At 34.2% G+C, this 20,518-nt stretch overlaps 1 protein-coding gene across 2 annotated transcripts; it reads left to right on the top strand.

The window, feature by feature from the left end:
• The first annotated feature begins 738 nt into the window (after positions 1 to 738).
• LOC115888168 (potassium channel subfamily K member 4-like) lies at positions 739 to 16,685 on the top strand. 2 transcript variants are annotated; one of them, XM_030907775.1, is made up of 5 exons: positions 739 to 783; positions 912 to 1,068; positions 3,636 to 3,817; positions 13,307 to 13,558; positions 15,736 to 16,685. In XM_030907775.1, exons 2-5 carry the CDS (start codon positions 932 to 934, stop codon positions 16,206 to 16,208), a joined length of 1,044 nt encoding a protein of 347 aa, XP_030763635.1. In that variant the 5' UTR covers positions 739 to 783; positions 912 to 931; the 3' UTR covers positions 16,209 to 16,685. The 2 variants fall into 2 exon arrangements, with proteins under 2 accessions (XP_030763635.1, XP_030763634.1); XM_030907774.1 differs by lacking the exon at positions 739 to 783 and adding an exon at positions 784 to 854.
• Positions 16,686 to 20,518: the final 3,833 nt, after the last annotated feature.

The following is a 20,518-nucleotide window of genomic DNA, read 5'->3' as shown; positions in this document are numbered from 1 at the left end:
GGTCTATGAAACACATGTAAGCAGTGTTAAAACACTGTGAAATATCAGTGTTAAAAATTTTAAGACTAAAGAAATAATTTATTAATTTTATTTTAATTAATTGTGATTAATAAAATTGCGGTTATCTCATCGAGGAGATCGAAATCGACAAAATATCACTATACAACTTTTAATCGACTTTAAACAGCCTACACAATTTTGCTACCAAGAGAAAAAAAATCAATGACACACATGTTTATTTAGCAAAATATTCCAGTGATAACCCATATGCACGTCCCTGGTAAATCTGTAGACACTTTTTTTTGCATTAAAATATGTAGCACCTCGTGTAGCACTCATAGCAACTTTCACCCTGAAAATTTCATTTAAATCTCTAAACAGATTTGGAAGAAAAAAATAAATTGAAAAAAAAATGAAGATTTTAACCCCCTATAGCTACAAAACAAAGCAGCTTTCCCCACAAGAGACGACACATGTTTTTGGAACACCCTGTATATTGGTTGCATCTAGTTTTTTAATAGCTACTTAACAATTTGTGTGTTAAACACACATAAAAAATAGATTACAGTTTACTATTAGTAAACATCATCCTTCTGTGTTGCTATAATAAATCTTGACAGAATACAGAACATCCGTGTGCGAAAATCATTACAAACTAGAAAATATTGTTAAATAACTATTAAATCTCGTGACTAGATGCGAAATTTAACATTGAAATTAACTCATTTTATGGCATGTTAGCTTTTTCGCAGATTTAACATTAATCGTATCCTACCGATGATGGTAATAAAAAAATTATGTGCTCGCGAATTAATTTTATCGAGAGTTAGGAATATTTTAATCTGTAACATTTTGTAATATTTTCATCATGTAACAAGGTGTGTTATATTTATAGTTCTGGAATTTTTTAGGCGGTGAACACTCGAGTAAAATGAAAAATGGCGGTGGTGGAAATAGTGATTTTATTGTGGACGTGGATCATATAGAAATTGGATTGAGGGATAACAGTAAGAAGACGGAAAGTTATAGTGATGTAGGTGTGCAGACTACGCATTTAGTGCCTTATAGGTAAGTATAAAAAAACAGTTGAATTGTTTTGCTTTCCAAGATTTTCCTAGATCTTTTAATTTTTATGATTTAGGGTCAATAGAACTTTATTATTTCATAAAATTCAAGGTGGCTGTGATATGTTTATCGTTAATTTATCAAAAATTAGAGGATATAGAATTACCGTTGAAACCAACAAGCATAATTTTATTGCTGCAACATTGCCAAACTTCGCAAAGCAAGGTATAACATTGATTTTTTCATTGCAGGGAGGTATATGCAAGCCATGCAAGGTGGCAGGGTAGCTTAATCTTCCGCCGAATAACATTGCAGTGCAAGGTTGAAATAAATAATGTTGATACAAGTTTACTGAAACCTTGTCACAACCTCGTGAGAACATTTCACAATATTATTGAAACGTTGCTAATGTAACGTTCAAGAAAGTACTAATTTGGGATATATTAACAATATTGTTAATTATACGTCAATATGAAATCTATATCTAATCGTTTGCAAGGTAGTAAAAATAAAAATCAGTTGTAATAAATATAACATGAGAAACGTACCTCTTGTATAATGTCCATTATTTTATTAATATCAAATGTTATAAATCATTAAAAGAATATTAAGAATAATGAATACTAAATATTATTTGTGATTTTATCATTAGATTAAGAATATATTTATCCTGGTTTTATCTATTTCAATTTTCAGTTGGTTAAAAGCTAACCTAAAATACAAAAATTTCCTTTAAAAACAATCTAAACACAATTTTTTATACTTATTCATGGCTAAGCATTATTAAAACATACAAATAATAAAATTATACTCACATTTATCATGATCACCTCATGATCATCATTCTCTGCTTAATCAACCTTTTCCAATTATAGCTGACCAATTATTGTTGGCTGTGCAGGTCCAAGTTATAGGTATATCCTTGCTAATTTTCTAATATTATAGTCCCATCCCAGGTTAAGCCTTCCTCTAGGTCTCTTAATTCTTCCTGGGTACCATGCTGTAATTTTTGTGGTCCATCTGTTGTTCATTCTTCTTGCCAGGTGTCCTGCCACTTGAGGGATTGACATACCTGGTTCTTTTATCGTATCCACTCTTTTCTTTTACGGTCTTTCTTGGTTATTCCCAGCATATTTCGTTCCATTGAGCATTGTGTGTCTAAGAAAATCTCAGAAAGCAAAACAATTCCATTTTTTTGTGACAGAATGTGACAAAAAATAGGTAGATGAAATAAAATGATCATGCTTTCCTTCTTGTTCACTGTATAAAATGATTCTCTTTTCAAAAGATCTTTTCACATTAAGCGGCAAATGTGGAGTTTCTATCATGTTGTCGCCAGTAGTTGGTCGAGTTTTGTAAACACTGCCAAGTTTATGAGAATTTTTTTCCTTTTAATGGATAAGTATGATCATTATGAAGTAATGTCAGCTATATTAGAGGATTAGAGGCACCTAAATTTTATCAAATAATAAAGATCTACTGACAAACATCATAAAATAATAGTATTTTGAAGACACATGAATTATCTATTGAATATCGAAATAATATACTGGGTGTTCCACTTAAAATAAAAGAGTACCTTGCTTATAAAAGTGGCCAATGTTTAATATTAATTTTGTCTCACTCTGTATAACCTTTCGAGTCAAGGTTTAATTCGATTTAAAGAAAAATGGTTATTTTAACTACATATTAAGCTATAGCGGGTAATTTACAATTTTAAGTAGCTTTTATTGAAATTTAAAATGTGCTCTTCATTTTTAAAAAATATCAAATATTTCAAAACCCCTACATTTTAGATATGTGTTTCTCTAATGAAACTCACCTCTATTTTTTCCTAAAATTCCAAAAATCAATTAATATACCGGGTGGTCCGAATTGTATTCCGGGAACTTCAGCAGCATATTCTGCAGATAAAATAAAGTAGAAAGTTCGTATAAATGAATGTCCTAAAAATGGTTTGATTCGGAGATACAGGGTGTAGATGTTTCATTTTTGTTTCGATTTTGTCCAAATAATTTCTGAAGTGACGTCAATATTTGGATGAAAATTGGTGTCTGGGGGTTTTTTGATATAAGAAATTTGATTTTGGTGTAAATATGACTCCTACTTGTAGAGGGGCCACCTACATGTGTTTTACATCAAAATCAAATTTATCATGTCAAAAAACTCCCAGATACCAATTTTCATCCAAATATTGATGTTACTTCATAAATTATTTGGAAAAAATCGAAATAAAAATGAAACTTCTACACCCTGTATTTCCGAAACTAATCATTTTAGGGCATACATTTATGAGAACTTTTTAGTTATTTTATCTGCAGAATATGCTGCCGAAGTTTTCCGGAATGCAGTTCGGACCAATTCTGTATAAGATGTTCGGTTACATAAAACACAAGTTTAATATGTAACTTTTTGGAGAAACCCTGCAGAACTCCATATATTTTTAAAAATGGCTGTAGATTATTTATTGTAGTAGGTATATAAATTGTAGTTCTCCTTGGAGCTTTCACGTGATATGAACGGTTTCACCCTGTATTTACTAGTTATCTACAATAATTTTTTCTTTACAGATTAAGATTTTGGCCTCGAACGGACTGTGATTTTAAAATAAGCCACTCGGATGCGAGTTGTATGCTGAAGTGCCATTGCTGTATGAAACTGGTCAGTCAGTGGATACTGTCCCAGGTTGGACTGACTATAATAGTGATTACTTGGGCCTTGTTAGGAGCATATGCCTTCTTCAAGACAGAAGGTACCGTTGTACAAATATAGGGAGAGACTTGGGGATAGCACCGGTCGCGTGTTATTTTATATTTCTCACGTCTCTAGCTATACTTGTTAAGTTGTAATACCACAGTAATACCATAAGAATAAATGCGATATCAACTAACTGAATACAAAGACTTGTATAGGAGTGTGTAGGAGTCTAAACATTTTTATATCAAAACATAAAAGTGTAAACACACTTTTATATTTTTATTGCTGTATAATTTTCTGTGAGTCCATACCGTAGTCAACTGAGATATAAATCAACTTGCTTGAAATTGTTTGTCCAATTATATGGTTTAATTAAAAAAAAGTTGAATATACGGGAAAGTTGAGTTATTGAATGTTATTGCACCCAACAACGCCCTAATTACGCTCTCCTTTACGCGTTAACATTTTTTCGGCAATTTTAGTAACATTTGAAATTGTCACGAGAAACACAATACGACGCCTAGTTCGAATTCTTTTTTACTTATTTTTTACTACCCGAAACAGCGTTACGGCGCTGCGGCGTGAAATACATACTAATAATTTCTGAATTCTGCCATTGAAGCGCTGCAGTCGGAATTTGTTGAAATCAACTGAAGTGCACCAAGCCATGCTATTTAATACTGTATGATCGAAGAAAAACACCGTCCAATTGGACTGTAGGGCTTGGAAATGAACATCGTTGACATTCCCCATATAATTTTATATAAAATGACAGCGTTCTTCATTTCATAGCCATCGCTGACGCCGTTTTTTTCGTATTGTACTAAGCATAACAAAATTTTTATATATTGTAAGTATGTTTTAATACCGATTTTGGCTGAAAAATCGATAGACGTAATTCAGGTAACAGTTTTGTGCCAAGGAACAAACATTAAAAGTGAACTTATTGCGGTTTGCGGTGATGTGTGGTAGGTATCACGAACTTTGCATGTCTCGAACTGTGTTTAAAGTTGGCTCTCGTTTCCTAAATGGCTTGAAACTCAATGTTTATTGCGTTTAACTTTTTTTGGGGGTTTTGGGTAATTTAAAACATGACTGATGTACTTGTTTGTCAGTTCGAAAACTGATTCATATTAATAAATTTATTTCTTACTCAATTAATATAAGCTTATATCGACTTGGTTACGCTAACCATAAATAGATCCATAACTCTCTTGGGATATTATTAACGGGGAATTAAGGTACAATAATTCCTTCTACATTTTATAGGTAACAACCATGAAATGTACCGGGTGGCCAACTAAGAATGGACGCCGGCTGTATCTCAGAAACTACTTATCGTATAACTTTGGGAAAAAAATTGTAATAAGTAAATCGGCCAAGAGAAATCGCTGGAAATTATTTCCAAGTTCGAAAAACGACCGCTAGGAGGTGCTTTTGTAATAGCCAATCAGGGTTTTTCTCAAAAATATGCAGGTGAAGAGGTATTTTAAATATTACTATTGTAATAATCGAGAAATTTATATTTTTTTTGTTATGGAGTATTTTGCTCTATCTCATAAAATAAAGTGGTGGGGGAAGGTTAAACTTGCTTTTATTAAAATAAAAAATAAAAATAATATTTTAATAAATGAACTATCCATACTTTCTAAGAGATAAATTGCCAATTTTGTTAGGGGATTTATCATGATGAAATTGCATTTGTTCCAATTTCATCAGCATGAATGCAGTTGGCGTAGTTGATGCAGTTGGCGCAGTTGTGCCGCTTATTTTACTATGAATGTGTGGGGCTTCTTAGATACCACTTACTTTAGTAGATAGAGGCGCTGGAGCAGCATATTTCCAGGGCTCAGTGCTAGGTCCTATTTTGTTTCTGTTGTTTATCAACGATATTGCTAGTCTGGACATCAGTGGTAAAATCTGTCTCTTCGCGGATGATACTTGTTTCACATGGAGCAGCTCGGACACCACGGCACTTCATAGAACCATTTCCAGTGACTTAATCAACATAAAAACATGGTGCGATTCTAATTATCTGTGTCTCAACGTCTCTAAAACTAAAGTCTTATCATATAAAAAGTACGTTGCTACCTTTTCAACTTGATAATACCACCATTGACGTCGTTGATTCTGTGAAATTTTTAGGCCTTGTTGTGGACAACTATTTAAAATGGGATTTGCACATCGATGCTTTAGCTAAAAAATTAAGTTCTGCCTGTTTCGCACTTAGATCAGTTGCTAATGTGCTTAATTTGTCAACATCTAGGACAGTCTATTATGCCCTTTTGAGTCGCATCTCCGATACGCACTTCCATTCTGGGGTGCGTGTTGTGCGACCTCAATTTGAGCGTATCTTCAAATTACAAAGAGAGCTGTGCGATATTCACTGAGGCTAACCAGTCGTGCTCACTGCCGGGACTTGTTTAAAAGATATAAAATATTAACTCTTCCTTCCCTATTCATACTCGAATCCGTCTGCCTAGTTCGCAAGCACGTATCGAGTATTTCTCTAGGCCAGTTCATGGCTATCCAATTAGGAACGCAGAGCATAACATGTATCTGCCAACCCCTCACTCTGAGTTAGTAAAGAGTTCCATATTGTACAATGCAAAAAAATGCACAATCATCTGCCATCTGAAATTAATTCCATTTCATCCTTTCCTGCATTTCGCAGAGCCTTGAGATCATACTTACTGGAGAAAGCCTTTTACACGGTTAACGATTTTTTATTAATAATCTAGGGTTCTAAATTTAACACACATTCACTAAATTTAAGAAATGATTTTGTTTTCTATCCATTTAAATTTAGTATTGACATTATATACAGTTGTTTATTTACATGTATGTTTATATTTTATTTATATTTAAGTAAATAAATTTTTGACAATGTACAATTTCTATAATTGTATAAAGTATTGTTTTAGTTTTGTATGTTTGCTGTTAGTTTTATATGTTTTTCTATTGTTAAGTGAAGTTTTGTATGTTTTTTATATTCTTTTTTTTTAAGCTTTGTCAACAAAACTGTAAAATTTTTTATGACAATAAAGCAATTTCTTTCTAGCCCGCTAGGTCATCGGATTCAATATGCCTGGGTTTTAATTTATGGGGTCGCCTCACGAACATAGATAAATAACAATTAAATGGTATTAAAATGAAATTAGAATTTATGTTTTGATATTTTGACGAAACCATTTTACCTCTTTTTGTTTCCTAGCCTACTACTATAATTTTTAGACCATATAATCCTTAGCGACAGCCTAACATGATTTGTTCTCTTAACATCACCGGTTAGAGAGAAGATGGAGAGTTGCGGTTTGCGCTGATATTTTGAAAATTTTGTGCTCTATTTAACTGTGTGTGAAAGAGAAATATAGCCTCCTATTTATTTTTTTATGCAAAAGCGCAATATCTGTTATGATGTCAAACAAGTGCCCTCTAGCTACCACGAAAAAGTCTATGGAAACAAAATTTATACTGAAGATAATTAAAGAAGAAAATGTCTTTTAAACGAGCCCTAGTTTGTTTAAATCGGCTAACCTAAACCAGAGTTATCCATATTTTAATAAAAACAAGTTTAACCTTCCCCCACCACTTTATTTTATGAGATAGAGCAAAATACATTATATAAAAAAAATTACAAATTTCTCGATGATTACAACAGTAATATTTAAAATACCTGTTCACCTGCCTATTTTTGAAAAAAAAACTGTTTTCTGATTGGCTATCAGAGAAACGCCCTCTAGCGGACATTTTTCGAATTTGAAAATAATTTCCAGCGATTTCTCTTGGTCGATTTACTTATTAGAATTTTTTTCCTAAAGTTGTACGGTAAGTAGTTTCTGAGATACAGCCAGCGTCCATTCTTAGTTGGCCACCCGGTACAATAGTGATTTTGAGTAATAATATAAAATGAAAATGGGCACTCATCTAACTACTCTAGTAATCTATTTACTTCATTAATGTCACATATAATAAATTTACCAGAGAACAGTTTGATCGACATCCCCTGGTACAATAATTTCCGCCCCAGCCACTGAAGGTATTTTTTATATTCCCTATATTAGGTAGAAGGTTCCTCAGGTTCCAGCCTAGCTTTCCCAAATAAAAAGTATCGCTTGCGATCCAGAGCCTCGCAGTGACTGATGTGCCTGACTGTCCAGAGCCTGATGTGCTCCGATGTTTCAGGATGCAGAGTCTGCAGCAAAGACTTCCTTGATACAGGTTGAGCTTAGAATAAGTGGGAGGGGGGTTAATCTCTGCGACCTTAGAGATCTATTGTGTCCCCCTTTCTTGAGTTACAACTCATCATACAGTCCCAGGACTTCATACGGAGACCCGTGTCCCTCACAGTCGAGGAGCTACGACTCAGGCCGGGTAGACGAAACGGTAGCTTGTGTCGCCTGTTGGGTTTAGAGGTAGGAGGTAGGCTCCCGACCCTTGGAGGAGGTGGTAGCTTGTATGCCACTTGCGGAGGATGGTCTCACGCAAGTGTCAGCCACCTCTCCTGTAGTTCTCTTTGGGTTTGGCCCCTTGGAACTTTCATTGTTACTGTTCCCAGTGTCGCTAGGGGTTTCCCCACAGCTTCACCGGTGATGTTTTTATTACTATTATTACCAGATCTCATAGTGTTCCTATGAGTCGCTAGGGACAGTCGGTCCACTTCTACAGAGCCCCGCATGTAGAAGTAAGTGGTAAAATACAATGGGGTGCCCCAAGGTTGAGGCTGTTCGTAGCCCCGCCCGGTATCGTTATATGTCTTGGTGCAATTCCCTGGCCACGACACTACAGTCAGGGACAAGACGATGAGTGAGATGCTTCTTAGACCAAGCCAAGTGCTAGAGGGGATTCCCCCCAGCACCTGACCAGGAGCTTTCCCACCAACGACAAGGTCTTGCATCTCCTAGGGGAAGCAGGTTGAGCTTATTCAGGTAACATTTGACAGTCATGTGTCCTGTCAAGAGGCCTATTGTAATCCGCACTTTATTCCTGCTAGGCATTAGCAGTTCTTTTGCGGTTTTAGAGCTAGCTCTTTGGATAAAGGCCTTGCTGTGCCTATGCCCCTGTCTATTTCTTCAGTGGACATTCTGCTTTTTCCTGATCCAGAGTTTTAGTGCACTACGGGCTATACATTTGGGTATTCCCAGAACGGGCTCTGGACCAAGATAGAATGCCGATGATCCTTGCCTAGCTAGCTCATCGGCTTTTTGGTTGCCTTGGATGCCGCTGTGGCCCGGCACCCAAAATAATTTAATTCTGTTCCTTCGTGCCAGAGCTCCCAGTTCACCTAGGCATTCCCAGACGAGTCTCGACGATACCTTTGGGCTCATAAGCGCCCCAAGTGCCGCCAGACTGTCTGAGCATATGTTTCAGCTCTTCTATTGCTAAGGACCCTCACCGCACTCTTCATAGGTTTGCTTCAAAATTTGGCTTGTTTGTTTAGTCTTTTTTATTGACTTATAGAAAAATTCCAGGAAAAAAATTTGTATAGTTTTTTAATGCATGTCTTCCGCGTCGTACATCGTACATGCGAGGACATATTTTTGTTTATTTATAGGTTTGGTATATGTACAAATTTCAGAGGCAATTACAAAATTTAATTAAAATCCTTTTATCCTGACACTCCTTTTAATTGTCTGTGTTAATTACGCATCATCCAAACCTGTCATGAATATAGTTTATCTACACCTACGAAAACGTCATAATAAAATAGTAATCGCATTTCTTGAGAATTGTTCTAAAATTATATCAAAAATATTGATTAACAGAGTGAAATGAAACAACAGATGATATTATTACATAGATTTTATTTCAATTTTAGTTACCTGTTATTAGATATAAATGTTTAATTTATGTATATATTGTCCAAGAATTGACTATAATTTGTTCATTTCCAATCGATTTGTTCTTTTTGTATAACGGGTGTTTTTCAAAAGTAGCTTACCCCTATATTTTCAGATAAAAAAACGGGATTTGGTATGTTAGTAAATGTCATAAATGACTGACGAATATATATGTCATAAATGAATGACGTATTCAATTAGTTTCGGTCACTTCCTGTTTCAGCAGAAATGACTACAACTTTTGATTTGGCACCGACTTAAAAAAGATAATATTTAAATTTCAATCTACAGTATGTCCCCGGATTGTCTCTACAAAAGGAAAAACTTTTTTATTATTGGCATTTTCAGAAAAATGCATTCTTCATAAAAATTGTTGCAGAAAGTTAAAAAAAAACATGAAAACACAGTTGATTTTTTTCTGCTAAAAAAATGAACTGTGTAAAAAGTCTTAAAAATCAAAAAGTGTTTCTATGGTAATATTATTTCGATTTCATATGGATTTCATTCGCTTTGACAGATTTCATAGAATTTTAATTAGCGTCATATTTATTGCTGTTTTAAAATGTAAAATTTAAGTAAAATATAAAATTTATTTAGATCGTTTCTACGGAAAGGGTGATAAGTTTATTATATTTTTTTATTATAACTAAGTTATTATAAATAGCTATTATAACTAAATAAGATATTATAACAGTAAAAAATAAGATGTTAAAGAATGAAATATAAATGATATCGCCATAGAAACGCGTTTTGACCTTTAGGACTTAAAAAAATTCTATAACTATAACTATATTTATCTACGACAGTGAGTTAAGAAGCTCTTAACTCACGCATTTTCATTACCGCACTCCTTGTTTAGATGACTACCAAAGAGAAAAAATATTTTGTAAAACATTTATTTTGAACTAAATTGGAAAAATATGTTATGAGTACCTTTTCATTTCCATAGTTGTGTACTTTCTTTTCGATACACCATTTTTCATACTTAGAGTATGTATATTCATACTTCTGTTTCGATCTTGCTGGATACGAAATAATATACATGTACTGATTTCTTTCGAAAATCTACAACTATGAAACTATGATCCCTTCCCCGACACAAACGGTATATTGTGAGACAGAAAATTGTAGAGAGAAACAAGCCCTATAACATAGGATACAACATTTTAATGAACAGTGCTTTTCATAAAATCAATAAAATGAAAAATATACGAAATAATATACATGTACTGATTTCTTTCGAAAATCGACAACTATGAAACTATGAATCCTTCCCGGACACAAACGGTACATTGTAAGACAGGAAATTGTAGAGCGAAACAAGCCCTATAACATAGGATAGAACATTTTAATGAACAGTGCTTTTCATAAAATCAATAAAATGAAAAATATACGAAATAATATACATGCACTGATTTCTGTCGAAAATCGACAACTATGAAACTATGATCCCTTCCCGGACACAAACGGTATATTGTGAGACAGGAAACACGCCCTATAACAAGCCCTATAACATAGGATACAACATTTTAATGAACAGTGCTTTCCATAAAATGAATAAAATGAAAAATAAATAGATGAGATCAATGTGTTGCCGACAGATTGCCCTAGACTTGTTTATTCGGTGCGGCCAACGCAAAAAAGACGCTAAGCAAACTTTATCCTATGATGTATGTTTAAGTATTTGTTTATTAACAAGAAAGCGTATCGGTTTTTTGTTACAAAGTACTAATTGACACTTTGATTTTGCGCCCACAAAATGTTGCGCCTACGTGCGTGCACGCACTGCACGCTCGCCAGGAACGGCCCTGCATTTATAAATGTATATGTCATTCTATCCAGAATGTCATTTTCTATGAAATAAGATAAAAAATACCAAAAAAAAATCCGAGGGTACCATTTAAATTACCAAATTTCATTTTTTTTATCTCAAAAAAATAAAAAAGCTATAGGGATGAGCCACTTTTGCCCCCGGTATTATGATAATTACTTATTAAAAATACAATGACTTCTAAAATAAATTAACTAAGTGAAATAAAGTCGTTATAATGTCTGAGGAACTGTCACCCAAGTTTGTAACTATACATTTTCGTTCATTATCTTATTCTGCACGCACTAGAACATTAACAATTTTCTAAGAAAACTACATTATCTTGAACAGAATTATGTCCAGCATTTAATTAATATCTTTCTAGAACTTTATTTTGTGTTTTTAGCGCATTTAGTATAATTAATTAGAGAACTTGAGAGCTATTTGCAGTTATTTGAAGGAAAATATATTATCTTGATGGGAATTATGGCAAAAATAAGTGTTTTTCTAAACCTATTTTATGTTTTTAATGTTTCTTTTATGTTTTACGTTAGGACATTTTAGATCTTAACACATATAATTAGCATCGATCCAACTAATCTAATACACGATCTTTTCTTCTGTTAATTTCTTTCTATATATTTTTAGTTTAATTTACCTCACGTTTCATAGTTTGGTTAATTAGTTTTTAATATACTGTTTTTTTAAACCCCTCTAACTTTATTTTATAATACATCGTAGTAATGTTTTAAATGATTTTTGATGAGCAATATTTTCAAGTTTTTTAAGTTGGAAGTGTTGCAACTACTTATAATAAAATCCCGTACCTCTACAGGGTGTTTAAAAAACATATGCCATCTCACGTGATTTATTTTTATACCAACATAGGCTGTAGTTTTTAAGCTACAGAAGATTAAATTCTTCATTTTTTTTATTTAGTATAATTTTCTTCCAAGTGATTCTAGTGATTTGAATAAAATTTTGAGGGTAAAATAAGTTACTATAATATTTTTACTAAAAAAATGTCGACATATTCACCAATAGTACATATTATATAGTGAGTCCTCCAGTAGTAATTGTAGTAACCCAGGGATATGGGTTAAATTATAACTGGAAAATAAAATATGTGCGCCACTGATTTTTTTCTCTTGTTTTTCTCTCTCTATCTCGAATAAGAACAGACTATCTAAAGTAAATACCTAATATAGTTTTGATTTCAGGACAGTTCTTGTATTTTTAATAATTTTTTTAAGAAGGGCTGAAAAATACATATTTTTTATTTATTTTTTAATATCTCTGAAACTATCAAAATATATTTATTCATATCTTAGGGTTATGTAAAGTGATCTGAAAGGAAACCAAAAATGCAATAATATACAGGGTATTCCATTTAAAAAAAATCATCAAGGTCCACTCACACTTTTTGGAGCCACCCTATAGAAGTTAAAATATTTTCTTGAAATACATCCTGGCACATACTTTAGGTTCGCACTTAAACAAAATTCTCAAGTTTTTTATTCTAGGAGTTACAGATGCCCGACGCACTATTGCCGGACCCTGTATATTCAAGCGGAGAATCGATTGAAACAGTCATTAACTACGATTTCTGTTAGTGACTTTTGGCAGCAATAGAACGATTTATTTTTCACCCCCGAGAAGGTGGTAGTCATCCTTAGGGTGAAAGCACACAACGCTACTATGTACCTTTTGTTTCTTACATATATCTCTATTCACTGTTAAAATTTCACGTCAATCGGTGCGGGTGTTAAGAATTCGGAGGTAATACCCTATTTTTATCCTCGCTTACTGGCCTAAAGTTAGCGCTTGTTAAAGGTTAAAAATAAAAAATAAATAATAAATCAGCCATAATTCTCTGAAGTTCATCTCGTTCCAGGTCCAAGAGAGTTGAAACAAAGCGAGACCCTGGCCAAGATCCAGAAAGATCTATCTCATTCCCTCGCCACCGAGCTACATCAGACCGAGGACCATCTGGAAACCTGGCCCAAGATCATCCACAAGTACTTCGAGAAGCACGAGACGCTCTTCCTGGAAGCAGTGGGCGCGGGCTTCGGTGAAGGGGGCGGGGGGAACATCTGGACCTATCCAGGCTGTATACTGTTCAGCGTGTCGCTGCTGACTACCTTAGGTAAATACAATGTCACAGATAGTCTAGACTTCTAATTACAAAATTCACTATAAGACTATCTATCAGACTAACTGTTAGACTAGCTATAAGACTAACTGGGCTATCTTCTGTATACTCTCTTATCGTCTTGTCATAGCTGCAAGTCATCGGCGGTTACGTAATTAAACAGTTTCATGTAGACATATATAAACTTACGTGCATAGAAATCGGCCCACTGTGAACTTTTGGTTTTAACTGTGTCTTTTAGAATCTATCTATCAGAGCAAGTAAAAAATATGAGCTGTTTCAAAGACAATTTAATATGAGCATAGATTTATAAAGGGTATTTATCGTTTATATGCGTACCAATGGGCAAACAAATAAAGGTATTTGAGTTGTGGTGACAATAAGAATAATAAACTTGTCAAATATTGCAGTTACTGCCTTTGTAATCGAAATTTTCACATTGTTCTTTTATTCTTTGATTAGTTGTGTTTCATTGTTTGATTAGTGTTTCAATTTAATGCATACAACACCGGAAAAAGCCGCCCAAGTAATCGCTTTAATCGAAAATGGACTTAAACAGAGAGCTGTAGCTCGGCAACTACATATGACACGTGGAGCGGTTCGAAGAGTGTATGAACGGTATGAGGAGACTCGATCCTTTCGTAGTCGACCTGAAACTGGTAGAACGAGATATACAACGAATCGTAATGACCGCTTTATTGTGTCAACCATCTTAAGAAATCGGCGTGTTAATGCTATTCAGGTGCAACAACAGCTCCGTGAAACACGAGGAGTGGCTATTAGTCAGTGGACAGTAAGACGAAGATTGAAGGAAAGTAACATGACCCCCAAAACACCCGCAATTGGTCCAAAACTTACCCCAGTTTATCGTCAAGCACGCCTGCGTTTTGCACTGGAACATCTGAATTGGACACTAGAACAATGGGAATCTGTTTTATTCTCAGATGAGACCAAGATATGCCTCTATGGTAGCGACCAGAGAAGAAAAGTGTACCGGAGGCCAGCTGAGCGATTCGCAGAATGCTGCAATGAGGAGCGGATTGCTTATGGAGGTGGTTCCTGCATGATATGGGATGCAATTTCTATGACTGCGCGAACCGACTCAGTTTTCATTCGTTGGGGCGACCGTCGGCACAGGAGAGGAGGTTTAACTGGTGCTAGGTATATTGAGGAGATTTTAGCAGTTCATGTGGTACCTTAGGTCGGCTACATTGGAAACGAATTCGCTTTTATGCATGACAATGCGAGGGCACACACATAAAGAATCGTACACGATTACATTTCAGAAGTCAGATTTCGGGTTATGGAATGGCCAGCATGCAGTCCAGACTTAAACCCGATAGAACATTTATGGGATGAGCTAAAACGAAGAATTCGTACTAGACGAAGAGCCCCAACTTCTATCCCAGAGCTCACTGTTGCAATAGAGGTGGCTTAACATCCCACAAGAAACAATATCAAATTTGATCGAATCTTTGCCAAATCGTATGAAAGATGTTGTTAGAGCAAGAGGGGGTCATACCCATTATTGAAAATTTAGTTTAATTAATTGTCCATAAATAAATAAATAAATAATAACATACTTCTTAGTAATAAAAAATGATAATTGTTTCATGCATTAATTTACTAATTTTAATCCAAAGAAACGAAAATACAAATTAATATCTCTAAACGCTTTTCAAAGAACATGAAATTGTCTATCAAACAGCATGTATTTTTTTCTTAATCTGACAAATAGATTCCAAAAATTATATAGTTAACTTCAAAAGTTTGCCTTGGGCCGATTTCTATGCACGCAAGTGTAGTTCATATATCAAATAACTAACCTAACCTAACTTTTAGTCACGTGAAAGTCCATTTTTACATATTTTCTTTTAATCAAAATATTTCAGGAAACAAAAATAAATTAATTATGATAATTGTATACCAAAATAAGCTTTTTGATGCATGGAAGACGTGTATCAAATGTACCATCAGAGATATTTTGGAAAAAAACTGAAAATTTTACCACCCTTTATCTAAAAAGTTAAGATGTTTAGGACATATATTCATATGAAGTTTTCTTCTTAGAATAGGTCCAAAAATCACCCCCTTAAATATTAGCAGGTCATTTACGAACACCCTGTATGCTATATCCTAAATTAAAGTTATCTCTATTATCTGTTTTCCAGGTTTCGGAGCTCCGGTACCCCGCACTCCCCTAGGCCGAGGCACTGCTGTCTTCTTCGCCCTCGTTGGCATCCCTCTACACTTCCTACTTGTCCTCAACGTAGGCAACCTCACGGCCGTAAAGATGCAACGCCTCGCCTTCCGGGCCACGCCCACCGACGTACCCGCGGTACTTCCCCGGCCGCGCTGGCTCAAAATATTCCCCTTCATTTGCATCCTGATTTTCTACCTGATTGGCGTGGTTTGCTTTGGTTTTGTAAGAGGCAGGGACGCACTACACTCCTTCATGTTTCCTCTGGACTTCACGGCAAGCGGAGGCGTGGCTAACGTGGCGGGCGTGGTCAGGATTTGTTACGCCATCTATCTGGAAGTTGCTGTAACTTTAGCTGCGTTTGCTTTGAGTTTAATACAGGCATCAGCTGGGAAAGGGATAGTGGATATAGGTTTAAAATGGGAATTGCTTACTAATACCTGAACTGGATTAAGAAGATGAAATATGGGATTCTGTAACGCACATATCAATAAGAAAATATTCCGAGCCAAGTATGTCTCATGAATTTTCGAGTTGTTTTTCGTTTGCTACAAGTTTTGGATTGTTATCAGAATTATTAAACTATGCAGATTTTATGACAATTGTTGATAAGTCAGAGAAATTTATAAGAATTGTACTAGCTTATTGCGCTTGTTAGATTTAAAGAAGCTTTAGAAATTGTTAAAAATTAAAATAATTTATACCGGGTGCGTCTCAAAAGTGGCTATACCTCTATAACTTTTTTTATTTTTTCAAATAAAAAAACAAGATTTCATATATTTTTTTCTGTTAGTATATGACATGAATTAGAATTGATTGACGTATTCAATTCTTTTCGACCACTTCCTGTTGTAGTCACTGGAAATGAATACAATTTTTGATTTTTAAATGGCACCCATGGTATTTCTTACTTTATTCGATAGAAAATGACATTCTGTATAGAATGACATATCATATGTCAACTTTTGACTTTTTTGCTTAAAACAGGATTGAATATTAAATTTCAATCTAGAGTGCCATGGCTGTGTTAAAACACTTTTATTCTTAATCAAGGAACCTTAAAAAATAGATTTGATCATCTAATGTTATTCGTGTTTTGGCTTGACCGGTTAAAAGATGCCCAAATCGTATTTTTAATCATATCTCAATTTTTTTTGAAAAAGCATTTTTTACAAATAATTTGGTACCACACGCTTGGTAGGTATTTCGAGTCAAATTGTCGTTATGGTCCGCATGTTACAATTTCAAATAAACCACATAAGAAAACGTCAAAAGTTGACTTATGATATGTCATTCTACTCAAAGTGTCATTTTCTATAGAATTAAGTAAAAAAATACCAAGTGTGTCATTTAAAAATCAAAAGTTGTTGTCATTTTCGATGAAACAGGAAGTGACCGAAAACAATTGAATACTTCAATCAATCCTAATTTATGTCATATACTAACATACCAGATCTTGATTTTTTATTAGAAAAAATAAAAAAGTTTTAGGGGTGAGCCACTTTTGAGACGCACCCGGTATATGTATACAAAGATTAAATTGTATGTAGCAAAAATTAGTAGGAATTTACAAGAATTAGTAGGTTTTTTTAAATTAAAAATTAAGACTAAAATATATACCAAAATATCAAAAAATTTTCTACTTCTTATAATACCTACAAATCTAAAAAATTAGTATCTATAATATTTTCAATATTCAATTCGTAAAAAGGCTCTCTATAAATTAATATATTTAACTAAATACCCTTGTATATGTATAAGAAGGCTAATACTTGCATTTTGCATTTCGATAATAAAAATAATATTAAATCAAACTGATTTATGGATTTTTGGAGTGTGCTTCTCTTAAAAAATGTCGAGAAATTGTTAGGTTAAAATTAAATTGAATTTCTGATAAAACCATAAATTAATTCTCAAAAAACATTACCTATACAAAATAATAATAGAAGAATCTACCAAAATTATTATAGTCTGCACAGGGTGTCCCAATTTCGAGTGTTTCATGGGGCTTTGTCGTTTATGTGTAGAGATACAAAGATGGGGTTATACATTATGAAACTAAAGATGCTATACTAAAGAGTTTTTCACTTAGAGTCTCTACGGAACTCAGTAGTCACCTTTTCGATAAGTTATAAGATAATCGAAATACAAAGGCAAAATTTTCAAATTCTAATCTCCTATTTGAGGCATATGATCAAAAACTAAAGTTTTGTCACATAAAAGTACTATACAACCTTTTGTACTTAAAAATACCACTATTGACGTCGTGGACTCTTTGAAATTCTTAGGGCTTGTTGTAGACAACTCGTTAAAACACAACTCTTGCACATCGAAGCTTTATCAAAAAAACTAAGCGCTGCTTATTGTTTTGCGCTAAGATCAGTTTCTAAGGAACTTAACTTATCAACCTTTAGAATAGCCTATTATTCCCTTTTTGAGTCACATCTTCGTTATGCCCTTCCATTCTGGGGTACTTACTTCGCAACAAAATTTGATCATATTTTCAAACTTCAAAAGAGAGCAGTTCGATATTTATTGGGACTGAACAGTCGAAACTCACTGTCAGAATTTCTTTAAAAATTTCAAAATACGGACTCTTCCTTCTTTATTCATTTTTGAATCCGTTTGCTTAATCCGCAAGCACATGTTATCTGCTATTCCCGAAAGGCCATCTCACAACTATCCACTTAGGAATGCGGAGCACGATCTTTATCTCACAATCCCGAGCTCAGAACTAGTTAAAGGCTCAATACTATACAATGCCAAAAAAATGTACAATCATCTGTCTTTGAATATCAAGTCGCTTTCATTCTTTCCCGCATTTCGCAAAGCTCTGAAATCCTACTTACTGGAGAGAGCCCTATATGCGGTAAACGACTTTTTTGTTGATGTTTAAACATGAACAATTTTGATTTTTAAAATTTTGATCATCTCACACACTGGTTAAAAGTCTAGTATTTAATATATTTTATATCTCTTAAATTATTATATCCATTTACAATTTTCCTATTGTAAAATTTTATTGATACGTTTTTTTGTGTTCTGAATGGCCCATGTATGTTCTATTTGTAATTTTAATGACGTAAATTTTGTTGAATTGTAAGATTTGTATTGTATGATAGTTTTTATTATTTGTACATTTTTTGTGCTTTTGTTTGTTTTGTAAATGCTTTGTTGATGAAGATATTTTGGCTTTTTGTATAATAAAGCGTTATTTATTATTATTATTCGTCCTGTATTTCAGGAACTAAGAGGGCTAGGACAAATCTGTATCTAGTATCATTAATTTAAAAAAAAATGTAAAGTAGCACAGTGATGTGAGTACCGAATCTTTGTATCTTTATTCGTAAACGAGAAACCCCATGAAATACACGAAAATGGGATACCCTGTACAACGATCGTTCAACGTTACGTCATCGTGATTTCTTCTTCTTCTTATCACGCCCTCTCCTGCCGAAGATTGGCGATCCAAATGGCAATTGTGGCTCTGGAAACTGCAGCCCGGAAGATTTCCGCAGACAACCATCTTCCGCAGACAACCAGATTTCCGCGTTCAAACCATCTCCTCAAATCTTTTGCCCATGAGTTCTGGCGTCTTCCCACTGATCTTTTCCCTTGCACTTTGCCCTCTATTATAAGGCGCAGTATTTCGTATCTACCACCTCTCATCACATGACCCAGGTATTGCATTTTTCTTTCCTTGATTGTGTTCAGTATCTCTTTTTGTTTCTGCATGCGCTGGAGTACTTCATTGTTGGCGATCCTTTGTACCCATAAGATTTGCAGCATCCCTCTGTATATATACATTTCGAAGGCTTCTATTCTCTTCTCGGTCTGTGAATCCAGTGTCCAGCTCTCACATCCATAGAGTAACACAGAGAAGACGTAGCATCTGGCCATTCGAGTTCTGAGATCCGCACTGAGGTCTCTTCTTGTAAAAAATGATTTCATTCTCACGAAGATTTTTCTCGCTTGCTCAATTCTTGAAAATATTTCTCTTTTCGGGTCGCACTGACTATTGATGTTAGCTCCTAAATACTTTATTGAGGTCACTTGTTCGATTGTTTGTCCCTTGACACGCTAGATATTAGTTAAATCGTAATAACTAATAGATATTAGTTAAATCGTGATTTAACTAATATCTATTTAGGGTGTGTCTGAGATATATGGTTTAGAAAATTACAAGTACGTTCCAAAATTCGTAATTGCGCCTTTGGTTGTGTCTTGATTTATAATTTTAGACGCACATACAACTTTTAGTAACACACGGATTTAAATTATGTTTGACAGAGCATATTTTATCCCGCATTCACGTGAAAGAAAGAGTACGAAAATGTGTGACGTAACAGTGAACGATAGTTATATAAACTTCATCAAAGTTCCTATACTTCTGTTACCTTTATATGGGCATAGCAATGCAGGTCCTAGTGAATTCCAGAATTGTAACAAGAAACGAAGAATAGAAAGGAATTATTATACACCAGAAAAAGAATGGGAGGCCAATTAAAGTCTGTTTGAATCTGGCAACTGTGCATTTTTAGCCGAGCTTCAAGGCCGTCGACGTGCCGTCGATCTACGTCGATCCAAAACCGAAAGTTGAAAATTATTAAATTATATTCTGATTATCATATTGTCGCGCCATCTAGTATTTTATTTGTGCAATTTTAGCTCTTTCATTTCGAGTATTTTTCTGTTGCGTAGCTAGATATTCTGTGCTGGTAGATATCGATAAAAAAATATATTTTCTCTTTACC

This window comes from Sitophilus oryzae, unplaced genomic scaffold (genome assembly GCF_002938485.1).
Source record: "Sitophilus oryzae breed Bouriz unplaced genomic scaffold, Soryzae_2.0 scaffold_684_pilon_pilon, whole genome shotgun sequence".
NCBI lineage: Eukaryota > Metazoa > Arthropoda > Insecta > Coleoptera > Curculionidae > Sitophilus > Sitophilus oryzae.
The sequence above is the reverse complement of the archived record's forward strand: the minus strand, read 5'-3'. Positions and strand labels throughout refer to the sequence as shown.

Coding starts and splice junctions, on each gene's coding strand:
- LOC115888168 (XM_030907775.1), top strand. CDS start 932: ATGAAAAATGGCGGTGGTGGAAATAGTGATTTTATTGTGGACGTGGAT. Junction 1,069..3,635: donor ACGCATTTAGTGCCTTATAG/GTAAGTATAAAA, acceptor TTTTCTTTACAG/ATTAAGATTTTGGCCTCGAA. Junction 13,559..15,735: donor GTCGCTGCTGACTACCTTAG/GTAAATACAATG, acceptor TCTGTTTTCCAG/GTTTCGGAGCTCCGGTACCC.